This window comes from Pistacia vera, unplaced genomic scaffold (assembly GCF_008641045.1).
Source record: "Pistacia vera cultivar Batoury unplaced genomic scaffold, PisVer_v2 Contig838, whole genome shotgun sequence".
Classification (NCBI taxonomy): domain Eukaryota; kingdom Viridiplantae; phylum Streptophyta; class Magnoliopsida; order Sapindales; family Anacardiaceae; genus Pistacia; species Pistacia vera.
This window is the reverse complement of record NW_022196710.1, coordinates 651,650-672,848: the sequence shown is the minus strand read 5'-3', so window position 1 is coordinate 672,848 and position 21,199 is coordinate 651,650. Positions and strand designations below refer to the sequence as shown.

Genomic DNA, 21,199 nt, shown 5'->3' with positions numbered 1-21,199 from the left:
GTTGAGCGATCTCAACCCTTGGACGTGGCCACGTGTCGACCATCCACGAGGTGCGACGAACCATCAAAAATGATAACTGTCATCGCACGATGCCTTGACTTTGCGCGTGAACAGCTGTTATCGCTCATGCGCGGCGAAACATAACTGACAAAGGCTGCTGCATATAATACGACATGACCACACAAAAATTACATTTATACCCTGACTTTTTATATTCTGAGTTTTGACAGGTGGCACAAGTAATAATGTCCAAGTGTGAAGAACGTCGACCAGACGTAAGGTTGGTCGTGGAAGCCCGATCGAGCATGCACTCAGAGACTCACTATTGAAGCCAAGCTTGGCATCAGACTGAGCGATAGTCTTCGAAGCCCGAAACAAGCATCGAACACTAGGGGGCAGATGTTGTGTGTGGTTTTTCCACCAAACTTGGGCCAACGCCAAGATATAGCTCGGCCCATAATGATCTCGGCAACTATTATTGATCGACCCAGCATAAGCTCGTCGAGCCATAGCTCGACTCAGCACAAGCTAGTCGTAGACAATCCTAGGAATTAATCAATCAATCCCTAAATTACTTCAGATCCCGGATATTATGGGAATGATTGGATCAACAGTTATCGTTGCGCGATCATAGCACTCAATCGCAAGGATATTGGAATTGTGATTCAAATCATTTGTAATCCCTTTAATTTTGTTATTTCCTTTATGTAAATCTTGTATATAAACCCCCTAAAACGATAAAGCGGGGGTGGGGGTATACGAATTCTGGATTACAACTACATTGTAAGCTCTCACAACATATGCACAAAACACAGTGGACGTAAGTAGTTAACTTCACTGAACCACTTTAAAAGCTCTCTTTGTTATTTACTTTCCAGCATTGTCATTCATTTATCGTTGATTACCTGTAATCACATACACATCAGTTCCAATCCCAACAAAGCCGATCGGATCTCGCTGGTTGGTGTAGATTTCTATATCAAGAGGGTGTTATATGTTTTGTAATATCTTTAGACTTTAATATTTGAAAATGAGTTACTTAGAATATTTAAATATTTTTAGATCTAAAATTAAAATGTATATCAAAATTTTCATTCTAATAAATTAGACACTATCGAATAAAATCAACACTTATTAACCCTAAATAAAGAAATATAATCCTATGAAGGAAACTAAATAACTAAGAAAATAATATTAAACTTTTGTGAATTTGTTTTTAAAATTTTCAGTTTGTCTTGTAATTTGTGTACCAAGCGTTCAGTTACAAATTTTTCATTTTTAATTCAAAAAATAGAAAAATATAATGAGCGCGTTTTCATTTTCACACTTTTAAACACTGATTTCAGATTTGTACGGTGAATGAAAATTTATTTTTCAATCATTTTTAATATTTTTAAAAATCAGAAAATAAAAACATAAAATATATAAAATAACATTCAACGAAATGCATTTTGAAAAAATTCCAAAAATGCCCTTCTATGAATCTATTGCCACTTACACATTCCAGTGTTGCAGAAAACAAAACTCAACAGAAACAATAGCACCAACCGGTACGGCATGTTTTCGAAAACAAAAATTCTCTCTCTTCTGACTCTACTTCTTCTCTTCACACCTCAACTCTCTCTGCAAACCCAACCCACCATATGCATCATCGGCGCCGGCATGGCCGGCTCCTCCCTCGCCCATTTCCTCCGCCGTTACTCTCCGCCCACCACTCCCCACCCCCCTCACATCCACATCTTCGAGCGAAACGGCGTCGTCGGAGGCCGGATGGGCACCGTCACTATCTCCAACCACACATTCGAAGCCGGCGCCTCAATCCTCCACCCGAAGAACTACCACGCTGTAAATTTCACAAAGCTTCTGAATTTAAAGATCAAACAGCCATCCTCTTCCGACGAATCCAACTCTTTCGGGATTTGGGACGGCGAGCAATTTGTGTTCAAGACGTTGAGTGTTGACTCCAAGGTCCCGTTTGTGCAAAAGATTGTGTCTTTTGCAAATTCTGTTTATATATTTATGAGATATGGGTGGTCGTTGTTGAAGATGCAGAGTTTTGTGGATAGTGCTGTGGGCAGGTTTTTGAAATATTATGAAAGTTTGGAAAGGAGGCCGGTTTTTGAGAGTGTGGATGAGATGCTGAAGTGGGCTGGTTTGTATAATTTGACTACTAGAAGTTTGAGGGAGGAAGTGGGTGATGTTGGGTTGACTCGGTTGTTGACTCAGGAGCTTGTCACTGTAAGGTTTCTTGGTTTTCCATTTTGGTTATTGTGTTCAATTTGTTTGAATTGGATTGGTGTTGATTATGAATGAATTTAGTTTAAGTTGTTGTGTTGGAAAAGTAGTTTCTCCAATCATCACAGAATCCCACACAAAATTTACTTGATGGGCAAAAGAAAGTCTAGCTTCAGAAATGAAAAGGATTCTTGGTTTTCTATTTTGGTATAATTGTGTTGCATTTGTTTGAAATAGATTGGTGTTAATCATAAATGAATTTAGTAAAATTGTTGTGTTTGAAAATGGATTTGTTTATGGCACTTCTTATCATAGAAATACACCCACCAAATTTAGTTGATGGGCAAAAGAAAGTTCAGCTCCGCCTTCATTGAGAGTGGTTGGGCAAAAGAAGGTCTTTAGCTCCATAAAGAAATTCATTCATTAAGGTAAATAGTTCAATTATATAAGTCTGTGTATAGCTCAAGTTAGTCAAATATAACCCTGAATCCAAGCTCTGAATTCTGTTACAAGATTTGGCAATTCACACATTCAAATTCAATTGTGTGAGAGAAACTGTGCTTATTTTTTTGAGCTATTCCTGTACTCTTTAGCTCTCTTTCTCTTTCACTACGTTCCGTGTCTTGGATAACAACGCCTTGTGGTTTCTCACACTTCTTTTGTAGGAGCGCACCCCTTTGTGTATCACATCTTGTGTCTATACATATCTAGACAACATAATATATTGCCACTCTAGACAATCTAGCACATTGTCACACCCTTTCTAAATGTAAGATTTATGCACTCTTGTATTCCCCTCTATTTGTGAATATTACACTTATTTTTTATGTGGAACATACACTCTCTTCTTAGTATGTAAACATACCCAATCTCACAATAGTGAGGTTTACACCACAATTCTTGAGGTGAGGTTTTCACACACTCTTCTTGTGACTCCTATTTGTAGGTGGAATAATACTAGACATACAACATTCTTATACAACATTTCTCATACAATATTATGTGGCAAAAGATGATTGGGTGAAAGTTTAATTTTAATTTAAAATCAATCAATCATATTTTGCCATATAATGTTGTATATATAGTATTACTCTTTGTAGGTGCAAGGATTTGTTTCTCTTAGTAAGAACATTACTTATACAATCTGTATTATTTTCTAGAATAAATCTTCCCGTGATAAAAAACCTATAAGGATAGCTACAAGGAAACCAATTTCTAGAATAAAACTTCCTGAAAAAAATATTTACAAAACAAGAATACTTCTAGGACTGTGAAAGAAATCCTTTGTTAATTAAATCTTTTCTCTTCTAAAAAACGAGCCATTAATCTCAAGTTGAAAGTTGATGCAAATGTGGTGTGGGAGATCTTAAAGGACCTCTAAAAAATAGTAGAATTATAGTTGAGAGTATGAAGGTTCAAATTCAGACGAAGAATAATTGATTTTTGCTGAAATTAGTGCCTTATTTGTATACCGTTTGCAACTTAGGGGGAGAAGATTTGAGGGAGGAATTGGATGTTGAAGTTGGACATAGAATTAAAAGTTAACTCCTTTTATATGTAGTTTAATGAAGCAACCAAGGACAGGCAGTTGTGTGTAACAACGTAAGGAAGAAAATTCAACTTGTAACTGCTTTTAAAAAAATTTAGCCATCTTTTTTCCCTCAGTCAATTGTGTATGGGAAATAACAGGGTAATTGGAATTATAGCTTTGTTGATTATGGTAAAGGAGAACCCCGCCATGTAGCCCATTATTGTATTTGAATCAAAGAATTACATCCAGTCATCATGCATTCTTATTTTGTGTCTTTATAACTATCTAATCATTGGTATTAGCTTATTCAGTTAGTTGAATCTCTTGGGTTGTTAACCTCTAGTCTATATATAATACTGTGCATGCATGTCTAGAAAGCAGAAACTCTAAGAGCAGTGTTGACAGTGGTTGAATCTTTGTAATATTTGCATTTGAATGTGTATGAGACTTGGTGCAACAGTTGATCGTTTACAAATCTGTCACAACTAAAATTCCATTGCCATATGTAGGTCATCACACGAATCAATTATGGTCAAAGTATCGACATCAGTGGACTTGCTGGTGCTGTTTCCTTGGCAGGATCTGGCGGAGGATTATGGGCTGTTGAAGGGGGAAACTGGCAGATGGCAGCTGGGCTAATTAACCGTTCAGATGTTGCACTGCACCTCCATGAAGAAATAGAATCTATCTCGTACCTTGGAGGTTACTATGAGCTTAACTCCACTAAAGGAAACAGTTACACTTGTGAGGTAACTGCGGTCGCCACACCACTGGATGAGTTGAATCTACGTTTCAGCCCTCCAATTTTAATCCCGGAGAGGAAACTACAGCACACACATGCCACTTTTGTGAGAGGCATTTTGAATCCTGTAAGTTACCTTTAAATGCATGTTCTTATATGATTTAACTACAAAAAATTTGCTCAGTGTTCTGTTTCAAACTCAGACCCCCAATTTTATTGTCTTTTCTTAATTTATCTTTTTTCCTTTTTCTGGAAATTAATTACTTTCTATTTGCTGTTCGCACTTCGCAAGGTATATTTTGGCCTGGATGATGTTTCAAAAATTCCAGATCTGGTGGGCACAATAGAGGATCCTGACCTTCCATTGACGAGCATTTCAATTCTGAAGCGACATGGTGAAAAAGACATCAGTTACAAGATATTCTCTCGTAAACCAATGGCAGATTCATTGTTAGATGACATCTTCAGGTAATATTTTCAACTAGTCAGTAGTTAGTAGCCAGTAATTGTCATTCATTTGATTCGGAAAAAAGAGTATCATAATGCCACATTGAAGTATTATTTTGTTACTTAACATAGTTTATTTATCATGGTAGCTAATTAGTAATGCTAATTAGTAATTTGAGCAGGAGTAGCAGTCACTTGTTGATACCTTATCAACATTCTGTCCATTATCTTAGGGAATTAACAGAGATGCAAAATGAGGTAGACAATAAGAACACTTGGTTAAAATGGTTGATCTTATCAATGTTGATGTTGCCCTTTTGTAGGGGGGTCAGTGTATATATATATATATATATATATATTGCAAAATGCTAAATTAAATAAGCTGGTGATAGATGTTTTTCTTTCCTGGTTATATTTTGGTTGGCTTTGTTTGTAAATTAACTTGGTTGTTTAACAATTGAACTGTATACTAGCCAATCCTGCTTCACTCCTTAGTTGCCTTCAGCCAGTGCCTGATGGAAAAGCCCTTAAAGTCAATCAAACTGGTGCAAAAACCCATTGACGATTCTATTTTGATTCTTTGTTAATTTTGACAATGTTAGTGCAAGGAGGGAGACAATTCGCATAGACTGGGGTGCCTACCCACATTACACAGCTCCTGAGGTATTTGCACCGTTCATTTTGGATGGTCAACATTTGTACTATGTTAATGCTTTTGAGAATGCTGCTAGCACCATGGAGACAAGTGCTGTTGCAGCTGAGAACATTGCACGGCTCATTGTGTCAAGATTTTTTGGCAGCGAATCATTGTGCTCATCAAACTTGAAGAGCTTCAGCTTTGATGGTGAAGAACTGCACGTTGATTTGTGATTCATATATATTGATCAATGAATCAATATGGATGTATAAAATGTTGTATAATGGAAATCAAACGTGAAGAAAGGAAACAGTATTTGCATACTTAAAAACAATTTGGCCCTTGACTATTCTGTGGGCATATCATGTTAGTTGCCGTTTGAAAGGAACAAAAGTGTTAGGGTTGTTTGTGATAATTTTTGACATCATTATGTCTAAAATATTTTATTTAACAAATTATAATTATGAGGGTGTTTTGGTTTCGTTACTGTTGTCATGTTAGAAGGTAGCCTTGTATCAGCTATCAACACTCAACAGGTCTCAACATTAGATTTGTTTCTCCCAAAGCTTCCAATATTCTATCGTTTGTTTGCCCTCTTTCAATATCCAAAAACATAACAAAAGAAAAAAGAAGTGTGAATATAAAGGCTGTGTAACGCCTCAATATAAATTAAAATATTATACAGATTTGTACAAATCTTATTTGGAGAATAATTGTGAAAGCTAAACCAAACCAAAATGTACACAAAAACAAACCAAATGAATTAGTACATGCATTGACAAAGGCCACCAACAAATGGTGTATCAAAAATGCTTAGCAGCTTCACAAGACTCTATGTTGCAATTTCGTTTAGAAGTTCGTTTGGAAGTTCATTCAACTACGCGGGCAGTGGTTCTGTTAATACTGCATATGAACAATACCAGGCATTGGAAGTCGGTAAAGCCTTAGTGTTTGTCAGTGTGAGTGTGTGTGTGTGGACAGCAAATGCGGAAGCAAGAGAGAGACAGACATACCTTTCTTCTTCGTGGACACTTCAGCTGAAGCTATTTCAGCATCGTCCGCAACCACATTGGAAGCAACTGGAGCTTTCGTTGGCACATCAGGCAGATCCAGATGCTCTTGTTCTTCAGATAGTCCTTTAGTAGGTACTTCTGGCATATCTTCAACGGTCATCTGAAAGAAGAAGTTCAATATAGGTATAATTAAAAGGATATATATGAAGGGCTAAATGCTAAGAAATATGTAAACTTCCAAAAATGTAAGATAAAAATGCAAATTTTAGTCAAAAATGTCAAAAGAAAACAAAAGTTATGCTTTAGTGGAAACACCATGCTTAAAACTGTACAAGAAGAAATTAACCAAGCAAGACCAATTTAGTGTGACCCATTCTAAACTAATTATTATCTGAAATAAAATCTTCCTGTTTATTTTACATAAAATTCAAAGTTCCATGCCTGCTTCATTGAAGCATCTAAAATAAAAATTCACTTGGATCATGGAGAAAGATGGGATACAAAGGAACAGTTGAGCTTATTTTTGTCCTGAAAATAATACAATTTGGTAAGCCCCAATAAGATAAAGAAAAACCATATTCTGTGTATCAGTAGCCTCTCCTCTACAAGAAGATTATAGAAAAAGAAATCACAGAAGAATGCGAACAAGAAAGGGACTCACAAATAAATAGCAAGTAGTTTGAGTATATACTATAATATTAGTTATGACAAAGTTTGATATAATTGTGTACAGAAATATCGGCAATTAACTTGAAGGAAGAATATGCAGGAGAATACATGAAGATTGAAGCCAGTTGTTCAAACAAAATATATACACATACCTGAGTTTCCAAGTTCTCAAATTCGGCCAAAATATCCTCTTCATCTTCCGCTGACAATTTCTCACCCAATATCGCATTAATTTCCTATAGGATCACAACAGATATGATACTTAGACTTCAGAAATTAATAAAACAATAAAGGAAAAAGCAAAAACAATAGTAAAAACCATTGTTGTTGTTATAGAAAAGTAAGCAAATTCCTAAATCTTCTGAGGTTTTATGCTGGTCACATGCACAGTAAATTTGCAAACTGCTCCATCCAGTACCAAAAAAGTAAACCACACACAAGCCACGACACTGACAATAGTTTTCTTGTGATACACAGCACACAACTATGACATACAAAACTGTATTACTTTTAACACTCATAATAGTTTTCTAGTGTATTACTTAGGTTTGACTGCTCAAGCTTGTAAAATAAGTTTGGCCACAAGCAACCATCTGATAATATGATAAGTAGCTTATAGACAGCGAAAACACATCATCTTAGATGGTACTGATAGAGGATTGTATTAGACAACTCTCTTTCTCTATCCTCTTCTCCCTTTCTCCTACACACACAGGGGAGAGAGAGGGTGGGGGGAATCCCTAATTAATGCAAAGATGGTAGTCATATCTTTTAACATAAGCAAACCAGACCATTTATAAGGAAAAAAACACTCATTTCTGAAGGACTTTTAAGGGCAGATACATATTTATACATATATATTGGATTTGAAACTGAAATATACAGAGAGATGAAGCAAAATAAAATAAAAATTATCTCAAAAGAAACATAAAGAAAATAAAAGTGACAGTCAGGCTTACATCTTGATAAGCCTTAGCTTCTTCGGTATCATCCATTAACTTCTGAACATCGTCCATGTTTATCTCACTTTGTATAGCCTTAATAGCATTGGTACCTGCCTTCAAACTGTCAAATACAGCTTTCTGCTTGCTTGCTAGTTCAATATCTGCCAACTGAACAAAACATAAGCATTTATATCTTTTATCTTAAAAAAAGTAAAAGGAAAAATGAAAAAATAATCTAGCTCAACAAAGCTAACAATTCAACACCAAAGTAGAGGCCATCAAATGGATGAGTGAATCTCATTCCGATTCTTCACTTTAATCAAAACAATATCAAACGAACATAAAAGGGAAATAAACTTCAGCTTGGATAAAGAACAATTACTTGTTGTTCGACATTAATGAGCCAGGCATCAACTTGCTTCAGCAATTCTTCTTGCGTTTTCTTCTTCTTCAATGCTAACAATGCCCTATCCTTTCTCTTTTGACGAATCAAGTCTCTAGCAGCTTGTTTTTCTGCTTCAATGACAGTATCAAGCTGGAAAGAGTTCAACAGAAAGGAAATACCAGTAAAAGAAATACAAAATTGAGTCACTACATGGACGTTTCTTCAAGAAGCTTCCTTTAAAGAGGATACAGATTCAATTATAAGCCCAAGAAAGTTGTTATCTTTGAAAAGGTTCCAGAAATCAAATATTAAAAAGAAAAAAAGAAAAAAAAAAAAAAAAACACATTCGTCAATTCTTTGAAATTTAAGAATCACTAGTTTCAAAATTGCTTTCAGTGACTGAAAATTTAAAAGGTAAAGTATAATGGGAAAAATAAAATTTTGCAAAACTTTCCAGCCTAAAATTGAATGTGTGGGACTGAAACATGTGAAGAACATACAGCAAAAACTAAACGCAATAAGTATAAATTAAACAAGCCAAACAAGAGAGAGGATCACTGGACTCTATGAAGGTAAGCCAAACACAAACACACAGCTAAAAAAAAAATACAATTTTCTTTCAATTCTTGCCGTCAAAAACAACCATATCAAGCTCTATTGCTTTATAAAATTCCTCTAACCCCTTTGCAACAGCCTCGCACTACACATCACTAAACGCGCGAAATTCATAAACCCTAAGCCAAGATAGCTAGTTTTTTCCATTTATATATCTATTTTCCAGGAAAGGGATAACAATTTCGTACTTCTCATCATTAACATTGACACAAACAAAACGGATATTTCGTCTCTTCTGATCACCAAATAATCTCCCTAAATATTTACTTTTTAACTCAAAACAGATTTGATTAAATTATATAATTATAAACACACTATGATAAAATTTCTTTAAAAAACGTGAATAATCCAACTAGATGGCCAATCTCCGATGCTTTGATTTCATAATTTACAATACTTAGAAGAGTAATTACGTGAAATTAGCAACTGGGCATTAAAAAAAGAGACCTGTTGTTGGTATTGAGCAAGCTTGCGTCGCTGGGTTTTGAGGGAGAGAATGGCTCGATCCACATCGGTGATCTTAGGCTTCTTCACAAATATATTTCCCATGTTTTTTTATTGAATTTTCTGCAAAATAAAATATTAACAAAACGATAATACTTGTGGAGGAAACCCTAGATTACAGAGCTCCCTCATATCATATCGTTCTTATTCTTTGGTCGTTTTGATCATCAAGAGTCCACAAAGAGTCGATCGCCAGCGAGAGGGCGTGTGCGCCAGCGGGTCCTGGAGATTTTTATTGACCGGTTAAACAATTAAAAGGTCCCCAAAGGTTTTAATTTTGTATTACTAAGTCCCTAGTGACATAAGTATTGAAATTATTACGTCATCGCCCCTGATGTTTTGCAGAAGTGTATTGACGTCCCCTAGGTTGCTAAGGATATATGTTAGGTAAAGTTCATGGAATTGGAGATTATTGGGTTTGGGTGTAATCATATGAAACTAGAGCTTTTGTGAAGATAACTGTTGGGTTAGTGAATTGTGTAAGGGCATTTTAGTTTTAAATTTACAAAAAAAAAAGGTTCTAATATAAGAAATTATAAGTAATATTTATAAAATCCAATGTGAAGATGTTTGGATATATTAATATGCTAAAAAAGAGCTTATGAGAGAAGCAAAACTTTGGGTTTATCGATGCCAATTAAAACATTAACGAAACCTATATTTTATGTGCGAGCTTTCAACAATGACAAATCATTTCTAAGCTTTAAAATATAAGGCTATGCACCTTACAATAACATCTTCATTCATGCTTTGTCCATTTTCCCATCTTTAGTTTTATTTGCTTGACATTTTTGGGGTATATCAAACATGTATACTTTTTGAGTCAACACTTATAATGATTACTTCGACGTTTTGGGATGTATTATTTCATTATTATTATTATTATTAAAATAAGAGCATGTTATCAATATTTATAACAAGAGATGTTGGTCGTAAAAGTCTTATATATGATTTATCAATGGATATATTTTTTAAAATAGAAATAAAGTCATAAAAACCACGCTTCAAGGTTCAGGCCTAAAATCAATATCATAAATCGGTAGTATCATTACTCAAAAAAGGTGTTCATTATTATGGAGAAAAAATTTCATACAAGGTAACTTAGTATAAAATAAAATGTTAACCAAATAAAATATCAATTAAAATGTCACATTAATTTGTCTATAAAGACAAAGTTTTATTCAAATGTCTTCTTTTCAAGAAAGGAAGTAGGGCAAGTTAAGAATTCAATATAATAGACAAGTGAGGGATATCATTTCTTTAAGAGATTTAGATCAAATCAAGGAATAATTATATCCTTAATGCCATATAATATCATTTCATCCTTTTTAATATGATCTTCCAATTAACATAAGATTCTCTGATTACTTTAGAAAAATATAATATAAAAATAACTTCTTTAAGTATTCCACGTAATATGCTTAATAAATTACCTACCAAATTTGGGTACTTATATTATATTAGATGATTTATGTGTAAAATTCAAATTTTATGAAATATGAATATCTCATTTTAGTAGAAAAAATTGAATGAAGAAAATGCTTAAGAAGAGGGTGAACTTACAAGGTGGAATAGCTTTAAGTAGTCCACAATTTATTGGTTGTCAAACAGTCTTTCAATTTACAAATAGCTTACAAGGTGTTATTGGAACTTGACACTCTCTAGGAGTCACTTTATCTCACCATAAATGCTTAGAAACTCAAGAGTGAACTTCATTCTTTTACAACTTGAAAATGGATTGAAGAATAACTCTCTCACAGAGTAGCTATACAAGTCTTTTCACTCAATTCAAACCAATCTACAAGAAAGCAAGTTAATGTGTAGCAAGACTTTATGTTAGAGTTAGACTATGAAATTTGCAAGTGAAATCTCTAAAAGATTATTTGGTTGCTTTTGCTTTGAAAGAAATGAAATTTTAGAGTGTACAGAGTTGTTTTGGAATGGGATTAAATGAGTTTACATAGAAAAGTTAAAAACTATAGTCGTTACGCCAAAAATTGCACTTGAAAATCGAAGAATTCGATGACCGTTTTGCAATTTGGTCGATCAAATTATGATGTAACACTAGCCATTACAACCGCTTAACCAAATTTGGTTGATTGGATTTGAAATCCAGTTGACTAGATTGATAAAGCAGTTTTAGAACTGCTTCTGTCCAAATCCAAAAGATAATCTAGTCGATCAAATGGGTTAAAATGCAAAGATTTAAACCTTGGTAGAAATTGTCAACCCACCAACTTTAAAATATGTTAGTTTAGCCCAAAATTGAAAATAAAATCCTGGTGCGCAATCTCCATCGGTTCACCGGATGGGTTAAACTGAAAATATATAAAACTTGGAAAATTAATTTAACCCCTAGAGTTTGAAAAGTGACATTTGAACCAAATCTTAAAAACTCAAAATAAATTATTTAGAGCTTTCACAAGTAAATGACTTTTCTAACCAAGACTTATGCTTTTACAAACTAAATTTTCTTGAATTCTTCAATGTTTTTCATCCAATCTGACTTTTTCTCTCTCTGATATATATTTTTTTAAAAATCCATTTAGATTTTCTTTGTCATCTAAGTCTACATTTAATCAAGAGTCATTGGTAGCAATGCTCAGAGAGTCAAAATAAGAACACAATGTCTTACTGAGTCAAGAAGATTTTCGTATATGATACAAATCAAATTTTCATCCTTAAAATTGTACTCATTTTGAAAAAACTCACACTATCTAAAGTTAATACTCTCCTTACATTTTACTTTTTCCTTTTGAAGGTTAATAAATTCATTCATCTTTTTCATTTTTAGATGCCCAAAGTTAAAATGATTCCTCTTTTTCCTTTTTTGATAAGAATAACAATTATGCTAATCCAAATTCTTAAAAAAATTATATTAAATAACCCTTTTTTGGGACTCAATTGAAAATTAATATGAAAATATGTCAAAGAATAGCTCTATTCCAAAATTTCAAAACACTTATTAAGAGTTAATGACTTTTTCCCACCCAAATAATGGCTAAATGACATTTTTCCACCCACGGACTTTTTAAATACCATTTTACTACCCAAAGTTAGATTTCGACGGCGAACAGAGAGCAAACTAAGTCCAGGCTGTTGGGGCTTTTGAAGAGGGGAGACCGGTGAATCTTTTAGTGGTGGGAGGTTAGATTTTAGTTGTTGAGATTGATCAGAATTTGACTTGGGAGGGGCGGCTATACAACCCTAATCGCTCGACGGCTAGCGATTGGCGGGGTGGGTAGGAGTAGGTTTTGAGGGGTTTTGGTGAGTGATGGTCAAGAAAGAGAATGTTGGTGGTGTAGGGTCGTAACGATGTCAAAATCAGAAATGGAATATAAATTTAGGTAATAAGTGGTATTTTAAAAGTCCGTGAGTGAGAAAGTGTCATTAAGCTATTATTTGAGTGTGAAAAAGTTGTTTACTCCACTTATTAAATGAAAATATCTTGTTAACTTAAAAACCCAAAATGACTGATAACATCCCGTTAATGTTAAACATCTATATTGGTGAACCGATAGAAACTGGTAGGTTTTTGTCGATATAGTTTTTTTTTTTTGTTTCAAGAGGTAATTTGGTATAATCATGTTGAAGTTTTGAAACAGAATTATTTTTTGAACAACTTTTATAAATGGGCAATTTTTTGACGAACTTTTATAAATGGTGGATTTTCACTGCTCACCAAAAAAAAGTTATTTAATATAATTTTTTAAAAATTAAATAATTTTATGCAATTTTTTAAATTTTTTATAAAATTGTATATATTACTTGCTTTTAAAATCCATTATATGTGGAAGAAAAATAAAAATAAATTACGGGTTAGCGAAGTGTCAAATTCAACTATTGATGACATGTCCCTCACGAATTTTGAAGCGAACTCAAAATCTATCTAAATCTAATCTACAAACCCTTGAATGCCTTTCAATTTTTACAATTACACCCCTATTTGTTCTTCTTTCCTTCAATTCTCTCACCATTTCACCATCCCGTCCTTCTTCTCAATACCCTTTTTCCCTTTCTCCCTTTAAACCCCAAAGATCACAGCTTTTTGGCTTATGGCTGAACCCCTCTTTTGTCATTGTAATTAATTAATTCATGGAGGTTGATAACAGTTCTTCTTCTACTTCGAAGTTCGATTCTTGTCCGGTTTCGACTCGGCAGAGGTTTACCATTGAGCTGAGGCCCGGTGAGACCACAATTGTTTCATGGAAGAGGCTGATTAAGGATGCTCACAAAGCTGAACCTCCTTTGACTCAAGAGACTCAGAAGGTTCAGGTCGCTCTGGTGAGGCTCTTTATGAATACCCTTTTGTGTAATTTGTTGTCTGCTTGTAGTTTTGAACTGGGATTTTTGAGGATTGTAGTTTGTTTGATATTTCTATTAAATTGTAAGCCGTGCATTGATAAGGGTTTTGTTAATTGAACTGGGTTTTGCTTTGTGCTTCTTGGAATTTTGTCATTTATTTTATTTTGAGAAATTATGAACATTGTGGCACTTCTAACATTTGTGGTTGTTTACAGTAATTGGATGTTGCGAAATAGAAAATAAAAATAGGCTTGGGATGCGGCAAATATCGAAATATATGGACAAGCTAACCATTAACCCCAACTGTGGTGAATCAAATAATCACCACGTACATCACACGTTGTAGTGATACACAAAATGAAATAAAACGCTAAAAAACCATTATCCGACTTGGGTGAAGCAAATGATCACACCATACATAGTAAATTCAACCTGCTAATGAGATATCTTATATGGACAAAAAAATTATCTCCACAATGTCAGATCCAATTCTTTACAAAAATTTCCTCACTGCGCAAGAAGAGCCACACACAAGAATTTCCTATACACTCTTCTTATTTCTTTTTGATGCCAGAGTTTAATGTCACTAACACCTTTGCACATCCCTTTATTGCAGATGCCTCCTTCTGCCAACCAGCCTTTGAGAAGTTTTCGATTCTGTTTGCCAGAAACTCTCTGAGTCATTGTTTTGTACCATGCCTTCCCAGCACCTTTATTGCAGATGCCTCCTCTCCTCTTCCAACCAGCCTTTGTTTGAGAAGTTTCCTCTCATTGTTTGCCAGGAACCTGCAGACATGTCACTTTTGTAAATAAAAAAAAAAAAAAAACACGTAAATAAGTTACAGTGTGGGTAGGTGAGATTTCACTCAGTCCGTGTCTTTCGGTAAGCTCCATATAGCATGACACCTGCAGCATCAGCACCACAACCCAAGTATCACATCAACACACCATCACTAAACTACAAAATCAATCCAACTTTCATACCTTTTATTGGGTTCTGCTCACTCAAAACGGATCCATCTCCCATGGAAGCAGTTAACAGCCCAGCCCTCCTGACAATCTCTCATTGTTTCGTCATTCAACAACTCAATAATTTTAGGGCATATCCCCACATTCAGTACTACAATGGAAGAAGACATTAATATTAGAATAACTTATAGAACATTATATTATATAAGTTAGTTTTATACAAAAGTTACCTTGACTCTTATTATTGGGCCAATAAAGCGTTTAATTGGCCACTTTCCGGTTAGTACTTGATCACCCAAGTGCCCAAACATCCCGCTGTCACAGCACAGCCGCGGAAAAACGTGGACAGTGGCTCCAACTCGATCTCCAATTGTGTTGTCTCGACAAATAGTGGGGTTGCAGTCAAGGATCTTCAGCAACCCCTCCTCGAGATACGCAACGACTGCTATCCTGTATCTCTTTGACGAGGATGATGCAGTACACTCTTTTAACAAAGCCCAACTGTGGCCATTTTGGGCTATCCCCCCGTATATACTGCATAATTCGTCATTAAAATGAAAATCATCAGGGATGCAGTCCAACTGTACTGGGGCCAATTTTTTTTCGCTTCGGTCCTTTTGTTCACCACAAGCAATAACATTTTTAATTAAATTGGGATATACCGAAACAAGCCTTTGGCCAAACGCCATATCAGTGATGACACACGTCGGATACATAGATCACATCAGTAGTCTGTCTAGCGCCTCATTAGTGCTAATATCTCATCGATGTGCTATATCAAATAAAAACACAAGAAGTATGGAAAACATAGGCAAAATAAGGAAAATTAAGCAAAAATAACTCACCTTCTTCAAGCCACGTACCCATCGTCAACTTCCAAAACCATTCCCAGGGATAATCCCATGTCTTACACTTTATATGGCCATTACTTCCTGATCCATTGTAATAGGCATAGAAGAGTTTTTTCTTTTCCTCTATTGGCCTATACAATCGACTTTGAGTACAATTTCCCTTGCCCACCTCCTCTCGCTTCCTCCATTTTTACATCCCACTTCCTTCGCCTCCCACCTCGCCCTCCTCCATTTCACCACCCCACTTCCTCCACAACCTCCTCTATTTCTGGTTCTTCCTCCATTGTTTTCTTAATTTCTTCTTCTTTACCTGTGTCACTACCATGTGAGGCGATTTCACAAACTTGCTATTCCGGCTCTCTCTTTTCAAGCCAGTTTGCACTTCAACCACCTTTAATTCTCCACCAACTTCCTCCTCCATTGTACCGACTCCTCCTCCACTATACCAACTTTCTCTCCCAGCTTATCCACTTTCTCCTCCACCATTTCATGCACTCTTCCATCTTGTCAACCTTGCATAAACGACTGTTGTAATAGGTTAGCAACCTCATTCTCCCATGTCGATGTCTCGGCAAAGCGGTACTTGTTATACCGGTTGCTGAGGCATACAACTTCTTCCTCCCTCTTCTTCTCCCCTCCTCGGACCTTAGGCCGATTGAAGCTTCATCCTCCTCGGTATCAACCATGTTGTGAAGCAGTGGCCCCGCAACTGCCATCACATGCGTGACCCTTTTAGGTCCCGCATCAGGTGGTCTATCCATTCATCGCTTGCATCCTCCAGTGCTTTGAAAGATTTGACATAGCCTTTCTGCTTCAGCCCCAGTAGCGGTGAGAAAGGGATGGACGACTCCCTGTAATAAGAAAGAAAATCAATCAGATTGAAGCGATATTTTAAAGCAACACATATTCAAAAGCTGTCCTTTAATCTTACCCCAGCCGCTTGAATATCAACGTCTATTTGCTCGTAATTCGAATGGGTGTACCTCTGACATCCACTGCACATCCTAGGAAATTGCTGTTGCACATCCAAACTGTTCCCCCCCCCCCCCCCCCCCCCCCTTAGCGAAGACGGGATGACCTCGTACATCCAAGCCTACATTTTAAAAAAAAAAAAAACAGTCCATATCATAATTCAAACACATATGTTACAAAAATATAACAAAAATCTATTAATATTTACTGATTGCCCATGGGAAGCCACCAAATTGTACGTGCTTGGTTTCCTTCCCCTCCATTGGGACTGCTTTAACGCCATGTCTACTTTTTTTAGGCTGTTGATGGTTCGCTCATATGATTCAGTCCCCATGGATAAAAATTAAAGAACTTCAAGTTGCTTGCAAACAACACAATCTTTCTCAACAGCTTTTTTTGAGTCACCAGCCAATAAGATCGAATGTAAAGTGTATCAGTAAATTCATTGTTTCTAGCCTATTCTCTAATACCTATGCTGTAATAGACTTATCCCCTGCAAACCTCATTATAAAACTGTTTGGCTCCCTGACTATTCTTTACTGCCTTCCTTCTTTGGCCACTTCCCCACATCCTAAGTCCGTCCCAGGCATTTCCATCATGCCAAAACTAGTGGCTCCCACCACAAACCACATTTCTTATTTTTTTATTCATCTTACTGAGTGCAGCAACATGTAATGCACTCCCTACCCCTAAAATGCCTTTTTCCAATGTTCCAAGTCCTAAACTGACCGAAATAAGTGCGACTAAAATCTCTTTTATCATGCATAATTCTATCTAAAATGTCATGTATTCTGTCAAAAACTTCCCAACTTGACCTGACCGTCACCTTGCAGGGAAGTAGGGCACCTTATCGCTTATGGTCCACTCGTAGTCTGTATAGTTTACGGTCCGCACAATCTCCACAATGGTATAACAAAATGTCAGCAACAAAATAAACCAAAAGAGCTAAACAAAATATCAGCAACAAAAAATTACCACTGTGGTCGCTTAAGCGATCGATTCAGATCGCTTGCGATTTGAAATTGCTTAAGCGACCAAGAGTAAACTGAAAGAATCTCTTAAGCGACACAAACGTCGCTTAAGCGATCTTATATCTATGATTCTGCCTCGAAAAGATTGCTTAAGCCATCTGAAATTGCTTAAGCGACCAAGAGTCAACTTAATCAATTGCTTAAGCGATATAAAGGATCGCTTAAGCGATTTTATACTAGGCAGATGGAGTAATAGAGGTTAATCACTTAAGCGATACAAATGATCGCTTAAGCGACAGTTCTAACGTACCCTTTCTTCGCAGCCTGCTCATTCTCGCCGCCTCCTCCTCGTCGCCTGAATCCTTGGAAGACTCCTCCTGGCCTGAGTTCTCGCCAGATCCTCCTCATGCCCTGAATTCTTACCGAATCCTCTTCTTGGCCTGAATTCTCGCCTGACTTCCTCTTCAGAACCGTTTGCCGATTCTCTCCTTCTGTTCTGTGCCGCCGATGTCTCCTCTGCCTGTCACCACCTTCACTGATCGGATGATCCACCGAGTAGCCATTGAACTGCTTGCACCACTAGAATCTAGGATTCAAAGTGGCGTTGGGTTTCCTTGTCATTGGAGTGTCAGCCATGGTTTTGGATTGAATTTGGTGTGAAAATTTGTATTTTGGATCAGAAATGTGGGCTGTATTGCCGAAAATTGCGCAGATTGTTTAGGGTTCAAGAAATCGATTTTAGGGTTCAAGAAATTGATCGAAAATCGTGACTTATCGCCGAAAATCGCGACTATATTCCATTTAGGGTTTAAAATTGAGTTTACGATTGAATATGGTGTGAAAATTTGCGGGTTCGATCGAAATCGCACTGTCTCCCTTTGGTTCAAGAAATCGCTTTTTGCCCTATGAATTTCGATTAACCGAGGTGAATAGTTAGTGGGGCTTGTTTTGAGAATTCAAATTTTAAAAACTTTTATTATTTCTGATTCGGCCCCACATATGTTTTAATATTTTCATTTTAACCCTTTACGTGTATGCCACGTCATCTTCTCTAAATTAAAAAAAAAATGAAAACAGTTTCAAGACCATTTTCTTAATTCGAAGCTTGGGATGGCCAGGCATTTACATTTTCTCTTTATATTTCTTGTTACATGGCCTAAATATTTGTTGGTGATTTTAGTTTGAAATTAGGTTGTCAAATTGAGAAGAAAGTATGGAATTAATACGTGTTGGTAATTTTAGTTTGTCAAAATTCAGGAAAAAAGTAGGAAAAGTATATATTGTCCATGATCGCTTAAGCGACTAAGTATATCGCTTAAGCGACAAAGGATTTTTCAAACAGGATCACTTAAGCGATATCACGGATCACTTAAGCGATCGTGCACCTGGGCAGATGATTCTGCTCACGTGCACGATCGCTTAATCGACTAAGAAAAAAAGACAAGAATTGCTTAAGCGATATCTCGGATCGCTTAAGTGATCATGCACCTGGACAGATTTGATTCTGCCAATCACATGATCGGTTAAGCGATCCGCGATCGCGTAATCGACCAAGTGAAAAAGAAAAGAATCGCTTAGGCGATATCTACGATCACTTAAGCGACCTTGTGTAAACAAAGTTCCTTTTAGTATAATCGCTTAATCAACCAACGAAAGATTTAAAAATTTAACAAATACACCCCCACCAACCCAATTTCCTAGATTCCGGCCACCACCCCCGAAATCCTACCGGGAAAGGGCGTTACGACGCATAGTGGTCAGATCAGGCTGATAGGGCTTCGATATGGCCTTTTTCGGCTAGATCGACCACAGATGTGGCCGGAAAAGGCCAGATCACGGCCAGATCTGGCCGTCGACAGACGGAAAAGGCAACTTCTAGCCGTCTGCAATGGCCAAATATATGGCTATCGTTTTCGGTCAACGATGCCCAAGATTTGGCCGTCATTGACTGTCAACGTCAACCATTTCTTTTGAAAGTCGATGACGGTCCGATATGGCCCTTTTCGGCCAGATCCACAGTGGATCTGGCCGAAAAATGTCACATCTATGAATTACCGACCATTGTCGATTGTTTGTAGCTGTCGATGGTGCCGGAATCCGGGAAGTTGGGTGGGTGGGGGTGTTTTTGTTACTTTTTAAACTTTTTTAGGCGGTATTAATGAAATTAATTCAGCTGATAGGTCTAAAATTTATTAAAAAAAATACTAATATTTCCTAAATAATTAAACAAAGAAATATTATGGGAATAGAATTTATAATATTTATAGGAATATTCAACCAAACACACCCTTTATGTTCTGAACAAAGAAGAATCGTAAACCTTATATGTTTAGCATAGACGTAAACATTCAACACCTTATATATTTCATACATTTGTAAAAGAACTATATGTTTAATATAAATATAATAACGGTCATAGTCCACTGAACGAATCGTAAACCCTATATATTTAGCATAGACGTAAACATTCTACACCTTATATGTTTCATACATTTGTAAAAGAACTATATGTTTAATATAAATATAATAACGGTCATAGTCCACTGAACGAATTGTAAACCCTATATGTTTAGCATAGACATAAACATTCAACACTTTATATGTTTCATACTGACGTAAAAGAACTATATGTTTAATATAAATATAATAACGGTCATAGTCCACTGAACGAATTGTAAACCCTATATGTTTAGCATAGCGTTAATCGCTAAACCGATGCTCTGAAATACAATAAATAATATCCGAATACATAGGATCCGAATACATAGGAACACTTAAGCGATCCTCTATATTTACACAGTCGGTTAAGAGATCCGTCTGTATTGCTTAAGCGATTCTTTGCTTTTACTCCTGGTCGCTTAAGCGATTGGAAATCGCTTAAGCGATCTAGCTCGCTGTAGATGCCCAGATCGAAAATCGCTTAAGCTATCCATTTGTATCGCTTAAGCGATTTTCATAAAACACTCTTCATCGCTTAAGTGATCTTGGCCAAGGCAGAATGAATCTGCCCAGATCTATGATTGCTTAAGCGATCTTATGTATCGTTTAAGCGATTCTTTGCTTTTACTCCTAGTCGCTTAAGCAATCGGTAATTGCTTAAGCGATCTAGCTCGTGGCAAATGCCCAGATCGAAAATCGCTTAAGCTATCCATTTGTATCGTTTAAGCGATTTTCGTAAAACACTCTTCATCGCTTAAGCGATATCAAATCGCTTAAGCGATCTTGGCCAAGGCAGAATGAATCTGCCCAGATCTATGATCGCTTAAGCGATCTTGTCCTAGGCAGAATGAATATATGCCCAGATCTATAATCACTTAAGCGATGCTTCCTAAACGAGTCTCTGTCGCTTAAGCGATTTAGGGTCGCTTAAGCGATTTAGGATCGCTTAAGCAATCTTTGTCAAGGCACA

General features: G+C 36.2%; 2 protein-coding genes across 3 annotated transcripts; one reads left to right on the top strand and one right to left on the bottom strand.

The window, feature by feature from the left end:
* Window positions 1–1,519: 1,519 nt before the first annotated feature.
* LOC116118145 (farnesylcysteine lyase) lies at window positions 1,520–6,073 on the top strand. Of its 2 annotated transcripts, XM_031404120.1 has the most exons (5): window positions 1,520–2,238; window positions 4,276–4,635; window positions 4,801–4,976; window positions 5,558–5,618; window positions 5,756–6,073. In XM_031404120.1, the coding sequence occupies exons 1-5, from the start codon at window positions 1,558–1,560 to the stop codon at window positions 5,795–5,797; spliced, it is 1,320 nt and encodes a 439-aa protein (XP_031259980.1). In that variant the 5' UTR covers window positions 1,520–1,557; the 3' UTR covers window positions 5,798–6,073. The 2 variants fall into 2 exon arrangements, with proteins under 2 accessions (XP_031259980.1, XP_031259979.1); XM_031404119.1 differs by having other exon boundaries at window positions 5,558–6,073.
* A 154-nt stretch (window positions 6,074–6,227) lies between these two features.
* On the bottom strand, window positions 6,228–9,944 carry LOC116118135 (vacuolar protein sorting-associated protein 20 homolog 1-like). Its single transcript, XM_031404103.1, has 6 exons — window positions 9,666–9,944; window positions 8,601–8,753; window positions 8,234–8,386; window positions 7,427–7,510; window positions 6,606–6,765; window positions 6,228–6,495 (listed from the first exon to the last, which is right to left on the bottom strand). The coding sequence occupies exons 1-6, from the start codon at window positions 9,765–9,767 to the stop codon at window positions 6,470–6,472; spliced, it is 678 nt and encodes a 225-aa protein (XP_031259963.1). The 5' UTR covers window positions 9,768–9,944; the 3' UTR covers window positions 6,228–6,469.
* Between the last annotated feature and the right edge of the window lie 11,255 nt (window positions 9,945–21,199).

What these genes read in the sequence shown, in the direction of transcription:
- LOC116118135 (XM_031404103.1), bottom strand. Translation starts at nt 9,767, where the DNA reads ATGGGAAATATATTTGTGAAGAAGCCTAAGATCACCGATGTGGATCGA. An exon ending in TCATTAATGTCGAACAACAA is followed by an intron (nt 8,387 to 8,600) that starts GTAATTGTTCTT and finishes TGTTTTGTTCAG; the next exon opens with TTGGCAGATATTGAACTAGC. An exon ending in AAGCTAAGGCTTATCAAGAT is followed by an intron (nt 7,511 to 8,233) that starts GTAAGCCTGACT and finishes GTGATCCTATAG; the next exon opens with GAAATTAATGCGATATTGGG.
- LOC116118145 (XM_031404119.1), top strand. Translation starts at nt 1,558, where the DNA reads ATGTTTTCGAAAACAAAAATTCTCTCTCTTCTGACTCTACTTCTTCTC. An exon ending in TGACTCAGGAGCTTGTCACT is followed by an intron (nt 2,239 to 4,275) that starts GTAAGGTTTCTT and finishes TGCCATATGTAG; the next exon opens with GTCATCACACGAATCAATTA. An exon ending in TGAGAGGCATTTTGAATCCT is followed by an intron (nt 4,636 to 4,800) that starts GTAAGTTACCTT and finishes GCACTTCGCAAG; the next exon opens with GTATATTTTGGCCTGGATGA.